Genomic DNA, 18,440 nt, shown 5'->3' with positions numbered 1-18,440 from the left:
TCTCGTATAATGAGCATGAATTTACCGCAGTGTATCTGGTACTTGTTGACATAATACAGTGACATCAAATTTAGTTACCATCAGTTGATTGTCTACATTGTACTTCTCATATTGTGCTAATCTACACAACAGACCTACAACTGTGCACACTTTCATTGGGATTGAGCGAGAAATATATAAAGTATGATCTCTCTCTCTCTCTCTCTCTCTCTCTCTCTCTCTCTCTCGACAGATGTAAGACTAAAGTTTATCTGGATGAACTTCCCAACACAAGCATAGTTATAGTCTTCCACAACGAGGCATGGAGCACGCTGCTGCGAACTGTTCATAGTGTTATTAATCGGTCTCCGAATCACCTTTTATCAGAGATCATATTGGTTGATGATGCCAGCGAAAGAGGTATTTTTTTTCTGCTCTGCAAGAATACTTTACAGTTGTGGTACCGATAACCTTGTACTGATGTAGCCTGACCCATTGTCTCCGGCACCCGGGCCGGCTGCAGGAATGCGGCCATGGATGTCCTGGCGCCAGAGGAGTAACACTTTTTGCCTTTTCAACCGTGACTACGGAGACAGTGATTCTGGCTACACCTGTATACTGTATTATGGAGAAAAGCCACTGGGGTCTATGGCGGGGATTCACCAAGCTCCAAAAAGGGGTTTTGCAGCTCGATCCCAGATTGATTGTCAGTCAAGTAAATGGAAGTTAACATGGATCAAGCTGTTATACCCCTTATCAGCCTGATGAACCTCCCTGTGTGTATCAATGCACTTTTCATCCTGTGTGTCAGCATCAACATATCTGCTCTAGTTTTGCCCCATATGCATCAACTTTTTGATTTGGGAAGTGCCGTAGGAGCAGTTAAGGGAGGTGGTATACAATATAAAAAATGTAATGTATAAAATGTGGTCTCTGTACATTATATTTGCTCCCTATAATTTAAACGATAATGCTGTCAGCTTTGATTTCTCTAGCTAACATGTTGTGTAATGTATTAGAAAGTGGGTTAGCACATTTTTTGTTTATGATAAGCAAGTGTGCAATCACACTTTTCTTTGCATTGATACATAGATCCCTGTGTGTAAAAAGGTTATGGACCCAGTGGTCTTTGGTAGTAGAAACTATTTGTGTTGAAACACTGCCTTTCTAAATGAAATGGGTTGATAGCATAAAAGGAAATTCACGAGATTTGTGATAGCACCATAATAATAATTCACACTTGTCTTGTTAGATACATTTCTTGATTAGTTTAATTAATGTCAGTTAAAGCTACTTCACACATTCCGTGCTTGAAGCTCACTTGTTATTCACCTCTCCTCATTAATCTTATCTGTTTTTCAGTGTCTTTGATAGTGTTATTTGAAGGTTATTTGGCAGATAAATATATTTTGTGAAACAACTATGTGGCTAATGTGATGTTATGTTGGTTTGAAAGGGAATATATTGCTTACACTTATAATAGTAGTTAATTTAAGCTATTTATTAGGAGATGTTTATGAAGCCATTATTGCTGCACGGGCTTCAGTATCTAATGGTGTTTGTTAATATCTAGCACAGATATCATTTAATTAGAACAGTGCATCTGATCTTTCTCCTTTTATCACAGTTTCCCTGAGAAGCGGAAGTAATAGTAAGCACAAAGGAAAACAATTACCAACATAGATTTACAGACCAAGAGACCACAGACCAACAGATTTAAAAACCAAGAGACCACAAAGAACCCAGGCTTCATATTTACTTCCTGTGAGGAAATGTACTGGTTATGTTATTGTTATGTTAACAAACAATTACTTCAAAGTAAAGGTCTCCTCTAAGACAGAGGTACTGTACAAGGTAGAGCTACTCACAAGTTCATAATGCAAGTCTCCATTTAATGTAACAGCCAAGAACAGTGGAAAGACAGGGTTTCAGGTCCCATATGCACCTTATGAACTTGTAAGTAGAGCTCTACTTTGTACCTCTGTCTTAGAGGAGACCTGTACTGTACTTTGAAGAAATTGTTTGTCCATGTTGTGTTGGTTGCACCAGCAGGATTCTCCTCGCCTGAAACTGTTTTCCCTCACTTTGGAATTATTGTTATGTTAATAAAACGGAACTATAACTAATAATAGTTTTTTGGGGGGAATATTACCTTGGGCAGAAAAAGGAAAAAAACAAAACAAAGTAAACCTTTCCATCTCATAAACTATGCTTAAGACGTGACGACTAGGACCATAATTTATTACGCAATGCTATTACATTCCTTCCGGGGCCGGGAATGCACCTTACAAGTCACTTAAATGAATAGGCGCCACTTAGTAAATATGGTTCAATATGTCCGTTTATATTATCCAAAATATTATGGCACATGTAGAATATTTTTCAAATATTTTAGACAAATTTTCCACTGAGGGTTTTTGCAGTTACATCTGGGACCATGTGATTCTTTTTTGGCCATTACATTTGTGTTTTTTGTCCTTTTTTGCTTTCTTACATTTGTCATACATTATATTTTAAAAGTTCCTAAATGATGGTAAACATAAATGTAAACAATATATATATATATATATATATAAAAATGATATATGTGTATGTATAAATACACACTTGTGTGGACTAAAAAATATATTCTATATTAGATTTTCTGAAAACATCGTTAGAAAACTACGTAAAAAAACTGAAAGTGCCAGTAAAAATTCTTCGGATGGAGCACAGGTCCGGATTGATCCGCGCACGTCTCAGAGGAGCAAATGCTTCAAATGGCCAAGTAATAACTTTCCTAGATGCTCATTGTGAATGTACGATTGGATGGTTAGATCCTCTATTGGCTAGAATAAAAGAAGACAGGTGAGTTTTGTGTACTTTGAAATACTTTGGTATTTTAGTTATGATTTCATTTGTTTAATTTTTATCTGAATGGTTTTGTCCTCTGCTCTGATATAAAAAGCATGGGAGTTTTTGCATGTCTTCCCAAGTCTTCGTCTTTGATCTTATTATCTTGTGTCAAAAAGGAGTTAACTTGCAGACAAAGATTCTGGGTATTAACAAACTAATGAGCACCCAAGATATATGTATCTTTTAGCTTTCACTTTATTCTAATGATATCCTACAGTAGAGCAGTGTGTCCCAACCGGGGTTCTGCGGCACCCTGGGGTTCCCTGAGAGGATCAGAAAGGTGCTGCGGGATTTCCCCAAATACCCAAATTACGAAGGAGGACAGCATTCCCTAGGCGGATTTCTTTATGTCACACCTTGTGATCATAACGCCTTTTATTACTCGCATTCAATTGCGCCGCAGCCCTCTCGGCCAATTTATAGGCCTGCTGCAGACTGTCTTGTAACCTTTGCACATATCGAAAATGCGTCCTGTTGGATACCCCATCGGTAGATATCCGTAGTCGCACATCCACGGGCAGCCTAGCTTCTCGTCCAAACATTAAGAAGTACGGAGTATACCCTGTAGACTAATGTCGAGTACAGTTATAAGCGTGCACCAACGTCTCTACGTGCTTACTCCACTCAGTCTTCAGAGAGCCTTTCAGTGTGCCTAACATGGCAAGTAGTGTTCGGTTGAATCGTTCGGGCATGGCATCCCCTTCCGGATGGTACGGAGTAGTCCTGGACTTGGTGATATTTAACAACTGTAGCAGTTCCCGAATGAGGGTACTCTCGAAGTCTCTGCCCTGATCAGAGTGCAATCCATTCGGCAGTCCATAGTGGATGAAGTATTTCTCCCACAGTACTTTGGCCACTGTCACCGCCCATTGATCTTTGGTAGGAAAATCTTGAGCATATCTTGTATAATGGTCTATGATCACCAACACATTTCCGATACCCCGCGTGTCGGGCTCGATACACAAGAAATCCATGCACACCAGATCCATGGGGCCAGAGCTTTTCAGATGGGCCATGGGGGCCGCCCGGGTGGTGAGTGTCTTCCTCTGTCTACAGCGAGTGCACTGTCGGCAATGCATTTCCACCGATTCTCTCATTTTTGGCCAATAGAAGCGATCACGAAGTAACCCGAACGTTTTGTCAATGCCAAGATGGCCATGATCATCATGTAGCGCCCGGAGGACCATGTTTCTTAGAATCTGAGGTAAGAATAATTGTCGCCGGTCAGGGTGATTATGGTACGGTATAACCCGGTACAATAAGCAGTTGTCCAGGTCGAATTTTCTGAACTCCTTCATTAACAGGTTCACTAGTTCCCTGGGAGCTTGCTTAAGTATAGCAGGATTCTCTTGTTGCAAGGCTTGATGAGCTAGTTCCACCACAGGGTCTTGGATCTGATATTGCACCAATTCCTTCCATGAAATGATCTTATCCTCCGTGATATTCATCCCTTCCGGACGTCGGTACGCTCTAGGAATGTCTCGGGATTGACACCCTAGCGAGTCGGCTACTCTTAACTCTGAAAACGCCACTTGATCGTTTACCACAGCAGCTAGAGAACATGGTGCCCGTATGCCAGGCCCTGGAATCTCTTCCCACACTTCCTCATCGGTAGTAGGGTGGAGCCCCGGTCTTCGCGACAGAGCATCTGCCCCTATGTTGGTGGGCCCTGGTTTGTACTTAAGATTGAACCGATAATTTGCCAGCGCCGCTAACCACCGGTGACCCGTCTCATCCAACTTGGCAGACGTATTGATGTAGGTCATTGGGTTGTTGTCAGTCCTGACTTCGAACTTTACCCCATACAAATAATCATGTAGCTTGTCCACCACAGCCCAATTGAGGGCTAAGAACTCCAACTTGTGGACTGGATAATTTTGCTCACTTGGGGTCAAGCTCCGACTAGCATACGCCACTGGTCGAAGTCCAGTATCATGTTTCTGATGCAACACTGCCCCCAAGCCGTTGAAGCTGGCATCCACGTGTAAAAAGTATTCTCGATCGGGGTCGGAATAGGCCAACACCGGGGCTTGTGTTAGATTGGTCTTCAGTCCTATGAACGCCTGTTCACAGGCAGGGGTCCATTTATCCCCAAAGGGTGTTGGGGCAGTGGTAGCTTTTCTTCCGGGATCTTCAGGATAAATCTTTAATAGGTTATTCAGGATTTTAGCTTTACGTGAGTAGCCTTCCACAAACCGGCGGTAGTAACCGCAGAACCCCAGGAAGGACCATAGTTCCTGTACGTTGTTGGGCCTGGGCCAATTCACTTCTGCCTCTATCTTCCCCGGATCGGTGGATATCCCTTCCTGATACAATGTGGCCCACATATGTCACTGACGTGCGGCAGAACTTGCATTTGTCCAGGGACAACTTAAGCCCCTCCTGTTGGAGTCGATCCAACACCTTCAACAGCCGCTCCTCATGCTCCTCCAATGTCTTTCCGAACACTATAATGTCGTCCAGGTACACCAGGCATCCTTGCGGGTTCATGTCTCCCAGCGTCTTCTCCATCAACCTCTGAAAGGTGGCTGGAGCTCCACATATCCCCTGCGGCATACGCGTGAACTGGTAGAACCGTAACGGGCAGATGAAAGCTGTTCTCTCTTGATCCTCCAGGTCCATGGGCACCTGATAGTACCCAGACCTCAAATCCAGCACGCTGAACCACTTACTCCCGGTCAAGGTGTTCAGAAGGTCCTCGATTCGCGGAAGGGTGTACTGATCAGGTACCGTATGATTGTTCAATGTCCTATAGTCCACACATAGACATACGGTCCCATTCTTCTTGCTGACTACCACGATAGGTGAGGCGTGATCCTTGAACAATACCGGCTTCCTCCATCTCGGCTAATAGTCTCCTCACCTCTTCCACATCTCGGGGTGCTATGCGGCGGGAACGTTCTCGGAATGGCGCAGTGTCGTTCAATCGAATGGTATGGCGGGCACTGCGGCTGCACCCCACATCCATATCACTTATGGAAAACACCTCCCGCCGGTCTTCCAGCTTTGTCTATAGCCTCCCCCTCCATTCCTCCATCAACGGCGAGTCTCCGAAGTCAAACTCCAACTTTGTAGTTACTGCATGGACGGTGGCCACCGGGCATCTATCTGCTGCCTTCCTCTCAGGGGTCACTGGATAGATTCGACCCAATGGCTGCCGGTGATCAATGCACATGAGGTACGGATAAAGGTTTCGCACGTACACCTGAGTTCGAGTCGGAATCTTTCCCGACCACTTCTTTACCGAGGCCAATACTTCGTAGCCGAGTCGCTGGTTATCACGTATCGTGCTTTCCAATGAGAATAGTCGATCCTCCGGACGTCTGGCAGGATACTGACAGGCTGCGACCATCATTCTTCCATCCCGAGAGGGTCACCCCACGTTCCTGGTTATACAGCATTCCATGCTCCTCTTCGGTCGCAATCCTACCACAAACCTCTTGTAACGCTGGGCAAGTAGCTAGAGCCAGCAACGGTAGTTCACCCGCTTCCTGCAAGTACATGCGGATCACAGCTTGTACGATGTCTGTGTTGGTCCCCATGATTATCAGCGCGCTGGCATGATCCTGGGGTTCCGGCATACTAAAGCTTCCACCTCCATGGGATGATGCTTGCCGGTGTTCAACTGGGGAATATCCAGGTGTACTTTCACCACTCCATCAATAGGGTAGTCTTCATGGCTCAGCCTCTCAACCTCAGGGAGTCAGTGGATAGTAGCGGCAGCCGATGCAAATGTTGATCGTAGAAGGGTCGATACACTATGGTCACCTGGGATCCAGTATCCATCAGTGCAGAGGCGTAGTTGCCTTCAATCACCACCTTGACGATGGCTGCCGGTCCGATTCGACTATTCAGTAGGGACAGGCCTGCTGCTTCACTGGCCTGAGGAGTACACAGCATGGACTTGGCCGGGCGGGACGCTATCCTCCATGGGGAGGGGCAGTACGCTCGAATATGCCCCATCTTTCCGCAGACGTAACACTGGAAGTGGCTGTGAGAGGAACTATCTCGGAAGGTCGGAGACGTTCACCCCGACGCAGGGCGTGAAGGTTCTTTGAAGTCCTCTTTCTCCGGGTTCACATCCCCTGGTACCCCAACTTTAGCTTCTGACTTCTTAGCTTCTTTGACGACCACCCCCGTCTTCTTTCCTGGGGTCAAGTCACGTCCCAACAGCACAGTCTCATGTGCCTGCACTCGATCCATCAGGTCATCAAACGTCAAAGCTTGTCCCGGCACTAGGCAGCCACTGACACGCACGGATACCAGATGCAGTGGAAGGAGTCCCCTCAGTAATTGTGTGGTGCGCAGTCCATCGGCATCCACCTTTTGCACTACCTTCCTTCTTACCAGGGTCTACAGATCCAAATGTAGATGCCTAAGAAAGTCAGACACCATCTCTCCCTCCTTCTGAGCCAGGGCATGAAACTTGGCCATCAGTCAAACGCGTCCACTGGGATCCCATAAGCTTTGATAAGGGCGTAAATGATGCCAGCCATATCGGCATACGGATAATCGTCCCTGTAACAGTGCACTATGTGAGAAGCTGGGGGTCGCAGGCATTCGATTATGCTCTGCCTTCGCACGGCATCCGTGCAGGACCACTCAGGAAGTACCTGTTCCGTATGATCCAACCACTCTTCAAAACCGACTTCTCCCAGCGGGGTTGGTTTGTCGCCAGAGAACGCCTTCAGCTTCCGGTATTGATGGGATTGTGTGGAGTGGTGTATGGCTTCTGCTAGCACAGGGAGAGACACGTTATCAGGCAGACTATTCCCAGCAGGGGAGTAGGCATCCAGTCTAGACATGCTGGTTCTACTTAGCGTTGGCCTAATGGCGGAGGGGGTGAACGAAGCGTCTATACCCATTGCAGCGGGCCCTCGGGTTTCCAACTGCTCTCAGTGGTACGGAAAGGGTTGGTTGTGACTGTGCTTGACGGACCAGGGTAACCCCTCTGTGGTGTGGACGCAGCCAGGGGTTCGGCGTTATCCTCCTGTACTAGCAGGCAATGAATGCCGGGAGCATCGGGCAGGATTAATACTGAGGGAATGGCTTCAGGGCATATATCCCGGTCTGTAACAAATAATATTTTACGCCAGTTATACTCCCCGTCATAATAGTGGTCTTGCACTCGGGCAGTGTCCAGGAACGGAAGCTTCCTTAATTGATCAGTCACGGTGCCCAGGAAGATGGTGGCGGGGACTTGTCCAATGGCAAGGGCACAGGTCAGGGGGATTTCATGCCGCTAGGCCCACTTACGCACCTCAGGCTGTGAGGGCACAAACATGGCAGAACAAAAATAGAGCACAGTTGAGAAAAAAATATAGGGCACCCCAGGTCTGACTCTCAGCAGCGCCTCCAAATGTAGCCCTCTTTCCTACGCTCTAGAGTGACTACGGATACTGCACACACCTGTGGCTCCAGGAGATCTGAACCTCCGCTAACTGGGAGCCTGGGGTAACACTTATCTTAATGGCAGCGCCTCCACATACCCAGGATCCCCATCATGTAAGATTCCCCTGGGCAAGAACCATAGCAACACACATAGCCTTTGAACTGTTTTACTGTAACACACGAAATAACCCTTATCACTTTATCATGGCAAGAACACATTCATTAGCTTATACTATACTTATAACGCTAGTGGCTCGGCCACTCTCATACGGAGTAATGTCTCTGTCCCATCACCGCGTGCCCACACACCGTGTCCATGTACTGCAATATGTATATAGGCTCAGTCCTTTGGCCACTCCACTTAGTGTCCCCAAAGAGTGTTCCCTAAGGCGGGATCAGCGCCTGTTGACCGGTGCTGGTGCACTTTAGTAAATACCTTCCGGTCACTGCGGTGACCGGTAACAGCTTCGAAAAGGATCCACCGGTCCAGCGCAGTTGGTCTGATGTCGCGATGCTCAGCAACCTGGTCCCAGATGACTAGCAGCAACCGCGACTCTGCACTCTTTGTCCCTATCTGTATTCAATAGGGGGGTGATGTTCCTATCACTATTGGGATTCCCTGCAGCACCCAACCTACGGTGACTCTGGGAATCTCTTAGGGCCCTCAGGGAAGATCTAGATCACGGACCCCCTGCACTCACACTAACTCCTTCCCTGCTCCTCCGGTGCCCTCTGGCTAGCGTGGTCTCTCCCCCACGCTTCCCTTTCCTGCCTCCCGCTAATCCAGCCCTCCTATTGGCTCCCTGGCATCAGGTGACTCCACTCCACTAAGGCTCCTGGGAGTTGTAGTTACTGGCCAGCCATTCGTACGCTTGCATCGCGCATGCGCGATCTCTCTCTGTTCTGACAGTGCCCTTACTGTTGCGCAATCAACATGGCGGCGTCCAATACTGTCGGGCCGCCGCGGAACCTTACACCACTCCCTCCAGAGACGCACTGCACCATACAACCGAATGCAACCTACCACATCCCTACATTTTATATAAAGCAATAATTATATTGAAATTAGTAACAGTAAAAAGGAAAATGTAGGACAAAGCTAGCTTATTTTACCTTCTTGGCTATAGTATGGAACTCTGATGCGTTTAATGACAGATGTACAGTAGTCATCTTTCCCTGCTGCTGGAGAAATATACAGGAACATGACTAGCATCCACCAGCAGTGAGGATTAATGCTGCAGTGGGAGGGACGGGTTGATAGGGAAGAATTCCCTCCGCCCCCCCCTGCAGCTACCCACAGGTCTCACTTTTCCCAGAGTTGGGGCAAAATCTTACCCCCCACTGTACCAGAGAAGGGGGGCCTGGCTACATCTGGTTCAATCGACAAACATTAATTTAGTGTATTGGCTATGTACTTCCAGTACTTGAAAATTCATGTGTTCGGTTTCTTTTAACAGATGTGCAAGTGTGTGTTGTTGTACAAAGTTACGAAATCAAGCACTATTCTGTATCATTGCATAGCTGCGTTCATATGTACGTTAGATACAGTCATGTGAAAAAGAAAGTACACCCTCTTTGAATTCCATGGTTTTACATATCAGGACATAATAACAATCATCTGTTCCTTAGCAGGTCTTAAAATTAGGTAAATACAACCTCAGATGAACAAAAACACATGACACATTACACCGTGTCATGATTTATTTAACAAAATTAAAGCCAAAATGGAGAAGCCATGTGTGAAAAACTAAGTACACCTTATTCAATAGTACTGATTCAATAGCTTGTAGAACCACCTTTAGCAGCAATAACTTGAAGTAATCGTTTTCTGTATGACTTTATCAGTCTCTCACATCGTTGTGGAGGAATTTTGGCCCACTCTTCTTTACAACGTTGCTTCAGTTCATTGAGGTTTGTGGGCATTTGTTTATGCACAGCTTTCTTAAGGTCCAGCCACAGCATTTCAATTGGGTTGAGGTCTGGACTTTGACTGGGCCATTGCAACACCTTGATTCTTTTCTTTTTCAGCCATTCTGTTGTAGATTTGCTGGTGTGCTTGGGATCATTGTCCTGTTGCATGACCCAATTTCGGCCAAGCTTTAGCTGTCGGACAGATGGCCTCACATTTGACTCTAGAATACTTTGGTATACAGAAGAGTTCATGGTTGACTCAATTACTAGTAGAGAAGGAGAAAAACTGGAAGAGCACTACTGTAGGTATCAAAAAAGTAGAAAGGAGGGTGCGTATCCCATAAAAAGATTATTTATTGGTCATGGAAAAACAGGGCAATGGAGAGCCCTACAAACGTTTCTCGCTTCACAGAGCGCTTTCTCAAGGCTCTTTCATACCTTGAGAAAGCGCTCTGTGAAGCGTGAAACGTTGGTAGGCTCTCCATTGCCCTGTTTTTCCATGACTAATTAATAATCTTTTTATGGGATACGCACCCTCCTTTCTACTTTTTTGATACCTACAGTAGTGCTCTTCCAGTTTTTCTCCTTCTCTACTAGCCTACCCCTTGGACGGAAGCACACCTGGGGACACCTCACCTTTGGATCGCATGGACTGTGCAGCACTCAGAGTGAGTCAATCGCTTGCTACTGTACATGTTTTCCTGTTCAAGACTTTATTTAGACAATTGGTACGTTATCGGGTGTTATTATGCTCAATCTTCCTGGTGTTATTGTTAACAACAGCGTCACTTATTAGTGAGCTTACCATCCGGGACTGCAACCCAGTACCTGTCTTCTATCAAGTATATGTTTAGGGGTCCCCCCTAAAAGTATCTGGTTATTCAACCATTCATTTATCCTACTGTTGGGGTCTTTAGCATTACACAGTCACATGGTTTGACTCAATTACTGCAAGGTTCCCAGGTCTTGTGGCTGCAAAACAAGCTCAAATCATTACCCCTCCACCACCATGCTTGGCAGTTGGTATGAGGTGTTTGTGCTGATATGCTGTGTTTTGTTTACGCCAAACGATGGGGCGCTGTGCGTTATGGCAAAACATTTCCACTTTGGTCTTGTCTGTCCAAATGACATTGTTCCAGAAGTCCTGTGGTTTGTTCAGATGCAACTTTGCAAACCTAAGCCGTGCTGCCATTTTCTTTTTAGTGAGAAGAGGCTTTCCCCTGGCAACCCTTCCAAACAAACCATACTTGTTCAGTCTTTTTCTAATTGTACTGTCATGAACTTTAACATTTAACATGCTAACTGAAGCCTGTAGAGTCTGAGATGTAACTCTTGGGTATTTTGCAATTTCTCTGAGCATTGCACGGTCTGACTTTGGGGTGAATTTGCTGGGATGTCCACTTCTGAGAAGATTGGCAACTGTCTTGAATATTTTCCACTTTTGAATAATCTTTCTCACTGTAGAATGATGGACTTTACATTTTTTGGAAATTGCCTTATAAACTTTCCCAGATTGATGGGCAGCAACAATTGCTTCTCTAAGATCATTGCTGATGTCTTTCCTCTTTGGCATTGTGTTAACACACACCTGAATGCTCAAGACCAGCAAACTGCTAAAACTTCAGCTTTTTTATAGGTCACACTTGCTGATGATTAATTAATCAAGGGCATTTGATTAGCAGCACCTGTCTGCTACTTAGCATCTTAATTCCTATGGACGCAGCAAGGGTGTACTTAGTTTTTCACACATAGCTTCTCCATTGTGGCTTTATTTTTGTTAAATAAATCATGACAGTGTAATATGTCATGTGTTGTTGTTCATCTGAGGTTGTATTTACATAATTTTTAGACCTGCTAAGGAACAGATGATTGTTATTATGTCCTGATATGTATAACCATGGAATTTAAAGAGGGTGTACTTTCTTTTTCACATGACTGTATATGTGATAAACTATTAAAGCAAAATGTGCTATTTAATTGATGTTGTGATAGTGATTTGTATCATCCAACATTTAACATCAATGTACAGGTGTAGCTAACCTTACTGTCTCCAGTGCTGCTGCCACGTGACCACAGTAGTCGTGGCATTGGATAATTAATGATGCTGGGGGTCCTATTCAGAATCATGGACCCCCTTACCCCCCGCAGCGCGATCCCAGCAGACACTGTCTCCAGTGCCGCAGACTTTTGCTTCTATCACTGCAGGGCCGGAGACAGCGAGTCTTATTAAATCTCCATCTCGTTAGTGTACATTCTTCTGGCAAACTATCTGCATCAAATGTAAAAAAACCTAATTGATCAGTTTCTTGCATTTGACATTGTCAGGAGAAAAGATGTCCTTGTTTCATATCAAAATGCCTCATGAGTGTCTCCCTTTGCCTTTTCTTGTCATTTATCTGTTGCATTTATTCCCATTGTTTGTCATTTATTTACCTTGTAATGTAATTTTGTTGAGCGTGCATTGCTGCCATCATGTAAATAAAATGATATCTACATGAGGCATAATCCAGGATATATGGAGTTTCTGAGAATGTTTCTTTTACAGAAAAACAGTTGTATGTCCAATAATTGATGTAATAAGTGATGACACATTTGAGTACATGGCTGGGTCAGACATGACGTACGGTGGTTTCAATTGGAAACTGAATTTCCGGTGGTATCCTGTTCCTCAGAGAGAAATGGACAGACGGAAAGGAGACAGAACTTTACCAGTAAGGTAAACATATATACAACATACAAATGTACAAAAGTCTTCTGTTAGATACCAACCTTATTTAAACTGGCTATCATCTGCCACTAAGACTGAGTAATGCCACTTTTACTAGACTTTCATATGGGACAGCATTCTGTATAATAAGAAAGAATGCATATTGCAATAAAAAGATCAATGCCAGAAAGGAGCCTAATAAGAAAACAAAAATGTGTTGAACACCAGTGCCCTCTGTTGTGACAGGAGTATAAGGATGGCAAGATAAACTGACATTTATTATATTGATCCTAATAATTCTACCCATTGTAGTATCACACTATAATGTAAGGTGTTGAGCCTCTTCATGGTTACTTCTGTTTAAATATAGGATGTAACATTTTTTGTAATTGTTTATTTATTTATTTTTTTCAATGGATCACTGTCATAGTTGGCTGCTCTATTCAATTGAATTTACTTTTTCACGGGTAATTGTTACCGTATAAAAGGTGTGATAGCATTTACTAAAGATTTCAATCTGAATTTTCTGTGTGATTAAAGGTACATTGTTGCTCATGTGTCTTGTGTAATAAACAATATATTCACTTTATTTAAAATGTTATTTGAAACCAGTTCTGTGAGGAGTACCACATAAAAAACAAATACAATAAAGGGACTGTCACCTGTCCCTTTGTGCAACCCATTTGTAAGATCATGGCCCATATCTGCTAAGCGATGCTTTGCCATAGGACACCTCTCATTCAATTAATTTGAAGACGTCGTGTGGAATAACTAATCTTTACATTATCACTCAGGAAAACAAACATACATTTCTTATACATTCCTAATAACACGTCTGTTTAACTAATTTTCCTTCATTGAAAAAAATATAGATGCACCGGCTATTAAAAAACATTTACAAACCAACCCAATAAATCTGTATTTATTCACTAAAGATTAAGCATAAAAGAACATATAATAAAGCCTAACTTCTCAAACCAGTGTTTGACTTGGTTTTAACTAATCAATTAAACCAGGATTAAATTTTATTTGCCACTAATAACATTAATAAAGAGATTAAACATTAATAAGCCAAAATGGTCAATGTTGAAATTCCGTATTTTTCCCAGGACACCGACCATGGCCGGGGGACTGTTCTCTATTGACAGAAATTACTTTGAAGAGATAGGAACGTATGACTCAGGAATGGATATATGGGGAGGAGAAAATCTTGAAATGTCATTTAGGGTAACTACTTATATTTTCCTTTGTACGTGTTATTGGGGTTGAAAAACTGTATGTGTTGTTGTTTATGACATATGTGGACACTTGTAATAAACATGCATCTTCAGGAATATTCCTTTATAAATATTGTATTTAAAGCAGCAATCTATGCAAATTTTAAAAAAAAGAAGCTATATTTAACAGTATTGGAAACAGGTTCCTCGGGGAAGGAACTGCTCTATTTTCAGCTCTGAGCCTCCTCCCTCTCCCATCCCCAAGATTCTTATCGTTTTCGCTGCATATCTTGTTTTTTTTTTTTAAAGATGGCGCCAGTGGTCATCCTATAGGAAGCTGCAAAGTTATCGGCCTTCACTGCTTATTTGCTTGCATTTTGGTCGCCATTTTGTTTCCCATAAAATGGGGGAGAAGACTGGCAGCTAAAAATGTAAGTATATGAATACCTGGGGGTCCCTGAAGCTGAAAATACAGCTGTTCAACTCCGGAGGACCACCTGGTTTCAACCCTACTCAAAATAAACCACCCCCCCCAATACGAATGCTGCTTTAATTTCTGTTCACCAACATAGTGATACAACATGGGTATTCAACTAGGAATGTGTATAAATTGAGGATGTAGCAATTACAATTTATTTTACATTAAAAGAAACATATCATAACAAAATGTAAGAAAACAAGTTACGGTAATTGGATGGTTGTGAAAATGTTGTTGCATTGGCATGATACATTAATTACACACTAAAATATAGCTCCTGTGTTCATTATCTATTATAAACAAGCTTGAGTCTTCTTGTACCTCTCATTTAAACAACGGCACACATACTAATGACTTCCTATAAAAAGAAAATGAAAGTGTTGCTTCAATGTACTTTAATTAGAACAAAATGAAAAAATGAATCTGCGAGCGGAGAGAATATGTGGCAGCAAAGAATAATTGTAGTTATCTGTTACTCCCGGCATGGTTTTGTATGCATCATGGCTGCAGTCGCTTGATGCATGATGTTGGTTTTATTGACAGATCTTGAGAGGATGTACAGGAATATACTGTATACCTATCATTATCACATGGAAGTCAGGTGTCTCCCATATCTCAGTTTTGTTTCCTCTTCTTTCTATGACAGGGGTGGGCAACTCCAGTGCTCAAGGGCCAAGTTTTCAGGATATCCCTGCTTCAGCCCAGGTGACTCAGTCGAAGACCTGAGCTGTTGGTGGCCCTTGAGCACTGGAGTTGCCCACTCCTGTACTAGGCAGTAGAATAAATGCACAATATAGTAGAATATTAGTAGTGTAGGACCAAATGAAATGGGTTTACGTGATGATTCACCATAGGATTCAAATTTTTTGGCCAAAGTATTGAACTAAATGACCCATATTTATGAAGAAAGAATATGGACTAATGTACTAAATAATTTGTCATGTTGGATATAGCATTGGGGCTTGTCGTTTGTCACCCATACCCCCTCTGATTGCTCCATTAATATATTTCCATATTGCTTTTTGATTTAAGCAATATACGGTATACTTTGATACCTTGAGACTTACAGTGTACTCTAGTTTCATGTTTTGCTGTCAGATTAGCACCATCATGGCCAATACAGTATAAGAGAGACACAAACAGAAAAGAAACACATTTAGTGACCAACATTTGAAGCAAATGAAGATTAAGGAGGCTATCAATGGCAGTAAAGTTGCTTTATATTCCATTTTTGTCTGTAATAATATATTTTTAAAAAACAACTACTATAATGATTGATGTCTTCTGCCTGAATCCTTCACAAATAGTTTTATGCTTTAACTCCTTCCAGATTTGGCAATGCGGAGGATCACTTGAAATTATTACATGCTCTCATGTTGGCCATGTATTTCGTAAGGCGACCCCTTATACCTTCCCAGGTGGGACAGGTCATGTGATCAACAAAAACAATAGACGATTAGCAGAAGTCTGGATGGATGATTTTAAAGATTTCTTCTATATCATATCGCCAGGTAATACATTGTCAATATATATTAACTTATCATGTACTGTACAGTATACACTTATATTATAGTTCCACATATAGTCACATATTTGTATCAATGTAAAGAACAATGTGATTATTTTCAGTTATTTTCTCTTTACAGCAACAAATATCACATAGTCAGGGGCGGATTTCCAAATTTGCCACCCCTAGGCAGGTACATGTGTCTGCCGCTTCCTTGGTGCCGCCCTCCTGCTCCTTTGGGATCCCAGTGTCAAATGACATCGCAACCTCACAAATGTGGCACGTTGCCATGGAAATGCGACGTCATGAGGTCATTTGAAGGTCGCACCGTCCCATTGCCATGGCAACGAGACGCCGTTTGACATCACCGTGGGGGCGTCCGCAGCGTAATTTGACGCCGGGATTCCAAAGGAATAGGAGGGCGGCACCAAGGAGAGGGCCTACACAGGCAAGTACCTTCCCTTTAGGTCCGAGAGGCCCGACAGCGCGGAAAAATTATATGGGGGCGTAAATTTTTGCCGCCCCAAAATTTTGCTGCCTTATGCCCGTGCCTACTAAGCCTAATGGAAATCTGAGATTGCACATAGTGTTGCTAATAAAAGTAGTTTTCTTTTATTTAGATTTTTGGACCATGTTTGAAATAGGTATTGTTTTTATTAAGTGCATGCTTAATATGCCAAAAGTTTTAGTACAGGTTTGAAGACACAAATCCTAAATGTATCAATAATGTGTGGTGTTTTCAGGCCAGAGCAAGTCTTTGTAGATAGCGTTAATCATGACTTCATATCAGGAGTGAAGGCTTATGTATTTCTGCTATGCTAAGCATCTAAGGAGAGACTCATCAAGCTCAGTTAAAGATTAATGCATCCAGAGAGAAAGAGAGGTTAAGGCCTGGGACATAGTAGTGTGAGCAATGCTGAGCCGTGCTGAGCCGCGCTCACACTCGGCACTGAGCCCTTGCAGCCGCAATGAGAGCGGCTTTAGCAGGGGCTTGCGCACGCTTCCGCATGCCTGCGGAAGCGTGTGTCTTAACAAAAGTTAATTTTCTGTGCGTGCCGGAGCGCAGGGCCGGTCACGTGAGCGGTTCGCCCAATGAGGGCGAACCAGCTCCTTGACGTAACTGGTCCGTCCCCAGACACGCCCATGGACTGCGCGCGCTCTAAGGCCAGGGAAAGCACCGCTTTCCCTGAGCCTCAGCGCGCCTCCACACGGGCAAAGTGTCTATGCCCGAGGCCTAACGCATCAAAGAGAGAGCAGCCAGAGAGAGGGGGGCTCAGGTATCTTCAGTGTGTTTTTTACTTTTACTTGGCGAACTCCTTGCAAACTTTTATAACTGTGATTTTCTGCGAATAGGAACCATTGGAGAAGCTCAAAAAAAAAAAAAACTTCAAATCTTTGGGTGAGAAGTTGCCACATTTCTATTCATAAGGAGTTTTTTTTATATATCATTGAATTCTCAGTTTGAATATGTAATTGCTCATGAGAATTCAATGATTTATGAAGTTTACTTGAGAAATCAAGTTAATCCAGTCCTAAAAAAACAAACAAAAACAACTCTGTATGAATGCACACAATCAAACCACACCCTCAGAGTCATCAAGCTTATTGGATTAGCGCATCCGGATTGAACTCACTGCGGGTTAACTCCCATTGCCTTGAATGGGAGTTAATAGAAATGTGCCAACTTCTCACCCAAAGTTTTGAGGTTTGTGAGATTTACCAATGGTTCCGATTTGCAGAAAATCGAATTTTTAAAAGTTTGCAAGGAGTTTACCAAGTAAAAGTATAAAACACACTGAAGATACCCGAGGCTCCCTCTCTCTGTCCGCTCTCTCTTCAATGCGTTAACCTTTCTTTCTCTCTAGATGCATTCATTTTTAATTGAGCTTGATGAATGTCTCCTTATATGCATAGCATAGCATAGCAGAAATACATATACAGTGAAGCACAAAAACAGGAAAATGAAAGAGGCAATAGTGTAAATCCTTTTCATAAAACACTGTAAAATAAAGTACAGTATGTGCACTCACATGTACAGTAGCACACGCAAAGAAGCATGTAAGCGAGACTCCACTAGGTAGATGCAGCCGTGGACTTTTCTGACCTTCAGGATTATAGACCACCCTGAAGTATTGCTGCCCATACTGTACGTTCCTCTTTAAATGCCTCAAGATCAATGGCTTGTCTTTTGTTAGCTATCAGCGGCAGGTAGCCTGGATTGCTATTGGTGTCATCCCTTGTGGGGTCACTTGGAGTCGTGCATTCATTCACAGGAAGTACACAGGACTGGGGATACTGAAAGTGCCTGTTCATTACTATAGTTACTTGGGAAGTTAGTTTCCATGAGAAACGGAA

General features: G+C 43.3%; 1 protein-coding gene across 5 annotated transcripts in view; it reads left to right on the top strand.

Annotated features, from left to right (window-relative positions):
• GALNT13 (polypeptide N-acetylgalactosaminyltransferase 13) overlaps positions 1-18,440 on the top strand; it is a 200,901-nt gene that overhangs the window by 85,466 nt on the left and 96,995 nt on the right. For 4 of the 5 annotated variants that reach the window (XM_075609370.1, XM_075609369.1, XM_075609368.1 and 1 more), the window contains exons 2-6: positions 233-399; positions 2,619-2,826; positions 12,722-12,892; positions 13,993-14,110; positions 15,909-16,089. In XM_075609370.1, coding sequence (XP_075465485.1) covers positions 233-399; positions 2,619-2,826; positions 12,722-12,892; positions 13,993-14,110; positions 15,909-16,089 — 845 coding nt within the window. Of the gene's footprint in view, positions 1-232; positions 400-1,606; positions 1,744-2,618; positions 2,827-12,721; positions 12,893-13,992; positions 14,111-15,908; positions 16,090-18,440 lie in introns of those variants that run through there. The other variant, XM_075609371.1, reaches the window with a different exon arrangement.

Source organism: Ascaphus truei, chromosome 7 (assembly GCF_040206685.1).
Source record: "Ascaphus truei isolate aAscTru1 chromosome 7, aAscTru1.hap1, whole genome shotgun sequence".
Lineage (NCBI taxonomy): Eukaryota > Metazoa > Chordata > Amphibia > Anura > Ascaphidae > Ascaphus > Ascaphus truei.
This window is presented reverse-complemented; position numbering and strand designations above follow the sequence as displayed.